This window comes from Propithecus coquereli, unplaced genomic scaffold (genome assembly GCF_000956105.1).
Source record: "Propithecus coquereli isolate 6110/MARCELLA unplaced genomic scaffold, Pcoq_1.0 Scaffold103, whole genome shotgun sequence".
Lineage (NCBI taxonomy): Eukaryota > Metazoa > Chordata > Mammalia > Primates > Indriidae > Propithecus > Propithecus coquereli.
This window is the reverse complement of record NW_012134192.1, coordinates 2,518,424-2,525,424: the sequence shown is the minus strand read 5'-3', so window position 1 is coordinate 2,525,424 and position 7,001 is coordinate 2,518,424. Positions and strand designations below refer to the sequence as shown.

General features: G+C 35.7%; 1 protein-coding gene across 1 annotated transcript in view; it reads left to right on the top strand.

The window, feature by feature from the left end:
- Window positions 1–5,097, top strand: part of LOC105810214 (dnaJ homolog subfamily C member 1-like) — a 181,348-nt gene extending 176,251 nt beyond the window's left edge. The window contains exons 8-9 of the mRNA XM_012644156.1: window positions 2,368–2,525; window positions 5,053–5,097. Of these exons, the coding sequence (XP_012499610.1) occupies window positions 2,368–2,525; window positions 5,053–5,097 (203 nt within the window). The remainder of the gene's footprint in view (window positions 1–2,367; window positions 2,526–5,052) is intronic.
- The last annotated feature ends 1,904 nt before the right edge of the window (window positions 5,098–7,001 follow it).

Here is a 7,001-nt window from a genome sequence, read left to right as displayed (position 1 = left end):
TATATTCATATACATAATTTATTTTTTACTGTGATATTCCTTCTCTTTTCCTTTATTTATCTCTACGCTCCCTCTCTCCTTCATCCCATATTTTTCTCCATGCCTGTATAATCATATTCAAATATATTTACATGACTATATACACATGCATATATAGGGATTTAGAGGGGCATTATTTTGTTTTACAAATATGAAATCTCTATGCTTTTCTGCCTCTTTTGTCACTCAAACTCATGGAAATCTCTGTTAGTCAATTGCTGTAGCTCTACTTCAGTGGCAACTTAATATTCTTCAGTGTGGATGCATCATTAATAATTATTCAGGCATTTCTCCTATTAGCACTTGCTGTATAAGTGGTTTTGTATCTCTGTGAAGAAACAGTAAATAGTCATATGCACACAAACATACGTATACACATACAGTTACATTCTAATGCTTTTATTTCTGGGGAAGTGGCTGGGGAAAAGGTTATATATTTTAATTTTAATAGATATTCTTAGACTGTTTTTCAAAAAGGCTGTAATAGAATAATTCACATTTCCACCAGCAATTTAGAGATAGCCCTTTTCCTGCCAACAGTACATCTTATTAGATTTTTAAATTTTGACCCATATGGTAGGTATAAAATCATATATTGGTATTACTTGAATTTGCATTTCTTTAACCTTTACAGAGTATGAATATCTCTTCTTGTTTCTTGGCCATGTGGATTTGTTCATTTGTGGATTGCCTATTCGTGACCTTTGCCTACTTTTCTCTATTAGTTGCTTATCTTCTTGTTAATCTATAAAATCCCTTTATATCAATCTTCTGTTTGACCTCTGAATTAAAGATAGTCTTTCCAAATCTATTATTCGTCCCTTGATTTATCTTTTATCTTTTTGTAGCATCTGGGTTTCAGTCTTAGTTAAGATTTTCTCTTCATTTAAATAGTATATGTAGTTTTTTAGATTTCTTTTTGTAACATTTTTATTGTTTTGGTTTTTAAAGTCAATTCTCTTATCCAGCTGGAATTTATTTTCGTATATGGTATAAGATTGCGTCCACTTTTCTTTCAAATGGATATTCAGTTGTGCCAGCATCATTTATTAAATCCTTTTCCCAATGAATTGAAATATAGAAATACAGCAATATTGTGGTTTGAATTTTGAATCTTTTCCCGGGCTAGTGATGTGTGATCTGTGGTAAGAAGCTCTCTCGCTATGCTAGGCAGCATTAGCACTCCACAGCTCTCAGTAAGCCACGTGATCACGAGGATAAGCAGCTAATACTGTACGGTGTACTGTGTTACCAGAGGATTTTGCCCAACTGTAGGCTAATGTAAGCATTCTGATCACGTTTAAGGTAGGCTAGGCTAAGCCATGATATTCAGTAGGTTAGGTATATCAAGTGCATTTTCACCTTAACAATATTATCAACTTATAATAGGTTTATCAGGATGTAACCCCATTGTAAGTTGATGAACATCTGTATTTATGAATTCTCTGTTCTTGGCTAGGAATTTGTCTATTCTTATGCCAATACCATATTGATTTTTATTACATTGGCATTATAGTACATGCAAACATACACATATACACAGGGTGGTGAAGATAATACCATTTATTGAGAGCTAATTTTTTTTTTTCGCAGATGAGAAAATGGACACTGTCCAAAGTGTTAAGTTACTTGCCCGATATTATATAACTATTATGTGATAAAAGTAGGATTAAATGTCAAATCCAAAGTCCTTGCTGTAGCCACTGCTGATCTCAACTCCCACCACTCTCTGCTTCTCTCCAACCCACCCCTCCACTGCAGCCAGACTGGTCTCCCTGTAGTTCCTTTAATTCACTAAGCAAACTCCCATCTCAGGGCCCTTATACTTTTTGCATAATATGCCTGTACTGCTCCTCCCCACCCTGGAGAACCACAGGATTGCTTCTTCACTTCCATCTGTTCTCTGCCCCAATGTTATAATCATCCTCTATAAATACATAGAAGAGAGAAGTTCCCTCATCCCCTTTCCACATACAGTTACTCCATTTCCTTTTACCAGTCTTATACTTCCTTATTCTTAATGAGAATAGGGAGTTTATTCTTTTATAGCTGAGCCTCAGTAGCTAAAAGAATGCTTGACCTGCATTAGACATTCAAATATTTGGTGACTGAATGAATGAATATGTAATATGTAGGGTGATAATACCCACCTGACAAGTTTGTTAATAAAATTAGAGTTGATACATGTAAAATACCTTGTACAGGTAAAAAAAATTGAAAATTAAAAATTTCTGTGTTCTTTCAAGATATGGTCTATAAATTAAATAAATTTTCTGCATTTTTATTCTTAACAAATCTCAATAACTGGTTCTTTTAAACATTTTTTAGAACAGAAGAAAGTTAAAAAACCAAAACCTGAATTTCCTGTATACACACCGTTAGAAAGTACATATATTCACTCTTACGATCATGGAACTTCCATAGAAGAAATTGAGGAACAAATGGATGATTGGCTGGAAAATAGGAACAGAACACAGAAAAAACAGGTAAATAAACTTTTTAAAAGTTGTTTTGAGTAAAACACATACATAAAAATACGTAAAATACAGGCATACCTTGCTGTATTGTGCTTTGCTTTATTGCGCTTAACAAATATTGTGCTTTTTACAAATTGAAGTTTTGTGGCAACCCTGGGTTGAATAAGTCTTTGGGCACCATTTTTCAATGGCATGTGCTCACTTTGTGTCTCTATGTAACATTTTGATAATTATCACGATATTTCAAGCTAATGATTAAAGTTAGTGAGGAAGGCATGTTGAAAGCTGTGATAGGGTGAAAGCTAGGCCTCTTATGCCAAATAGCCAAGTTGCAAATGCAGAGGAAACAATCTTAAAGGAAATTAAAAAGGTGCTACTCCAGTGAGCACATGAATGATGTGAAAGCAAAACAGCCTCATTGCTGATATGGAGAAAGTCTGAGTGGTCTAGATACGAGATCAAACCAGACAGAACATTCCCTTATGCCAAAGCCTAATTCAAGGCAAGGCCCTAACTCTGTTCAATTCTATGAAGGCTGAGAGAGGTGAGGAAGTGGCAGAAGAAAAGTTGGAAGCTAGCAGAGGTTGGTTCACGAGGTTTAAGGAAAGAACCTGTCTCCATAACATGAAAGTGCGAGGTGAAACAGCAAGGTGCTGGTGGAGAAACTGCAGCAGGTTACCAAGATCTAGCTAAGATGATTGATGAAGGTGGCTAGACTAAACAACAGATTTTCGTTGTAGATGAAACAGCTTTCTGTTGGATGAAGATGACATCGAGGACTTTCAGAGCTAGGGAGGAGAAGTCAAGGCCTGACTTCAAAGGACAGGCTGACTTTCTTATTAGGGGCTAATGTAGCTGGTGACTTAAAATTGAAGCCAATGCTCATTTACCATTCCAAAAATCCTAGGACTCTTAAGAATTGTGCTAACTGTACTCTGCCTGTGCTTGATAAATGAAACAACAAAGTCTGGATGACAACACATCTGTTTACAGCATGGTTTACTGAGTATTTAAACCCAGTGTTGAGACCTACTGCTCAGAATAAAAAGATTCCTCTCACAATGTCACCGTTCATGACAATCTGCCTGGTCACCCAAGAGCTCTGATGGCTATGTACAGGAGATTAATGTTGTTTTCATGCTCATGAACACAACATCCCTCCTCCATTCTATGGGTTGAGGAGTCATTTCAACTTTCAAGTCTTATTATTTAAGAAACATTTCATAATCTGTAGCTTCCATAAAGAATGATTCCTCTCATGGATCCTGGCAAAGTAAGTTGGTAACCTTCTGGAAAGGATTCATCCTTCTAGATGTCGGGAAGATGATTTGTGATTCATGAAGGCGAGCAGGTCAAAATATCAACATTAACAGGAGTTTGGAAGAAGTCGAATCAAATCCTCGTAGGTGACTGAGGACTTCAAGACTTCAGTGGAGGAAGTAACTGCAGATGTGGTGGCAATAGCAAGAGAACTAGGATTAGAAGTGGAGCCTGAAGATGTGACTGAACCGCTGCAGTCGTGTGATCAGACTTGAATGGATGAAGAGTCGCTTCTTAGGAATATTGTTGAATTGACAACCGAGGATTTAAAATATTCCATAAAATAAAACAGTGACAGGGTTTGAGAGAATTGACTCCAATTTTGAAAGAAGTTGTACTGTGGATAAAATGCTGTCAAACAGCACCACACGCTACAGAGAAGTCTTTCATGAAAGGAAGAGTCAATTGATGTCACAGATTTCATTGTTGTCTTATGTTAAGAAATTGCCACCTCACCCCAACCTCAGCAACCACCACCTTGATCAGTCAGTAGCCATGAGCATCGAGGCAAGACCTTCCACCAGCAAAAAGATTTGTGGAAGACTCAGTCGATTTTTCACTTTCTTTTTTTTTTTTTTTTTTAGCAATATTTTGAAATTAAGGTATGTACACTATTTTTTACATGAAATGCTATTGTACCATTAATAGACTACACTATGGTGTGATAGCAACTTTTATATGCACTAGTGACCAAAATATTTGTGTGATTCACTTTATTTATGGTGGTCTAGAACCGAACCTGCAGTATCTCGAGATATGCTTATATAGATGCTCAGTTAACTATCATGAAGTGAACTCCTCTGCTAAGATTAAGAACTAGACCATTGCCAGTGTCCACAATCCTCCCCTGTGCTTTCTCCTGGCCACTACCTTCCTTTTCCTCCACAAAGAGGTTGACTGTCCTGACTTCTAATACCAAAGGTAGCTTTACCTGCTTTCTGAAGTTTATAAGTGAAAATATTTCATAGGTACTTCTTTACATCTGATTTCCTCTATTCGATATTATATTTGTGAGATTTATCCATGATCGCATATAGCAGTAATTCATTTATTTTCATTGCTGTATAAAAGTTTATTTATAAATATAGCATAATTTATTTTTGTTGGAGAAGTGGGGTATTTCCAGTTTGGATCTATAATGAGTAATTTTCCTGTGAATACTCTTGTATGTGTCTTTTACTACATATATGTGTAAATTTCTATTTTTGAAATTTAGTTGCAAAATCATAGCTCAACTTCAGTGAATATAGTTGACCCATGAACAGCATAGGTTTGAGCGTCACAGGTCCACTTATATATTTATTTTTTTCAATAAATACATAGAAGATTTTTTGGAGATCTGCGATAATTTGAAAAATTCACAAACCACATAAGCCTAGAAATAGTGAAAAATTAAGAAAAAGATATGTCATGAATGCATAAAATATATGCAGACACTAGTCTACTTTATCATTTATTACCCTAAAATATAGGAATCTGTTATTAAAAGTTAAAAGTTATCGAAACTGGTACACACAAACTCTTATAGACCATAATAGTGCCATTCACAGTTGAGAGAAATGCAAAGAAATGTAAAGATATAGTATCAAATCATGACTCCATAAAATTGACTATAGTGCATACTATATTGCTATAATAATTTGTACCACCTTCTGTTGCTACTGTAGTGAGCTCAAGTGAAAATACCATGTGACAATAATCATATGCGTGTCAGTAGTTTGTCTCTCCAGTACATCGTGATCTCTCGCAGTTCTTGTGTATTTTTCATTGTGTTTAGTGCAATAGCATAAACTTTGAATAACACCATGGGACCTATACAAAGTGCTACTAGTGATGCTATAAGTTCATTGAGCTTCAAATTTTAGAAGTTTTGACCATTATTTCTTCAAATATTCCTTCTCCCTCTCTCCTGTCTCCACTCTCTCTTCCCTTCTCCCCCACCCTCTGGCACTTCCGTCATGCATGTGTCGGTGTTGCTTGATGATTCCCAGAAGTCTCTGAGGATTTGTTCGTTTTTCTTCATTCTCTTTTCTTTCTATCCCTCAGACCTGATAATTCCTCAAAATTTCATCAGGTATACCGATTCTTTCTTTTCCTGCTCAAATCTGCTGTTGAGCCCCTCTGGTGAATGTTTTTATTTCAGTTATTGTACTTTTCAACACCAAAATTTCTCTTTTGCTCCTTTTAATAATTTTAATCTGTTTATTGATAGTCTTACTTTGGTGACCAATTTTTCTCATACTTTAATCCAAGTAGTGGGATTGCTGGATCAAATGGTAGATCTACTTTTAGTTCTTTCAGAAATCTCTATACTGTTTAACATAGAGATTGTGCTAATTTACATTCCCACCAATAACATTTAAGTGTTCCCTTTTCACCGCATCCAGTGTCAACATCTATTGGTTTTTGACTTTTTAATAATGGCCATTTTGACTGGGTAAAGTGGTATGTCATTGTTGTTTTAATTTGCATTTTCCTGATGATTAGCGATACTAAGCATTGTTTATTTTTTCTTTTTAATTTCAGAATATTGTGGGGTTACAATTGTTTTGGTTACATGAATTGCTTTTGTACTGCTTGAATCAAAGTTATAAGTGTGCCCATCATCCAGATAGTGTGCATTGTACCCATTAAGTATGATTTCACCCTTCCCCTCCCACCTGCTTGATTTCTGTTGAGTTTTACTTCGATGTGTGCACATGAGTGCTGATCAGTTAGTTCCAGTTTAATAGTGCATGTGGTATTTGTTTTTCCGTTCTTGTGATACTTCACTAAGGAGAATGGTCTCCAGTTCCATCCAGATTGTTGCAAAAAGTATTAATTTGTTGTTTTTTTATGGCTGAGTAGTACTTCATGGTATACATATACTACATTTTATTAATCCACTCATGAATTGATGGGTACTTGCATTGATTTCACATCTTGGCAATTGTGAATTGTGCTGCAGTAAACATTCTAGTACAAGTGTCTTTTTGATAAAATAACTTTTTTTCCTTTGGGTAAATACCCAGTAGTGGGATTACTGGGTCAAATGGTAGGTTTCTTTTAGTTCTTTGAGGAATCTCCATACTATTTTCCATAGAGGTTGCAGTAGTTTGCAGTCCCACCAGCAGTGTATAAGTGTTCCTTTCTCTCTGCATCCATGCCAGCATCTACTGTTTTGAG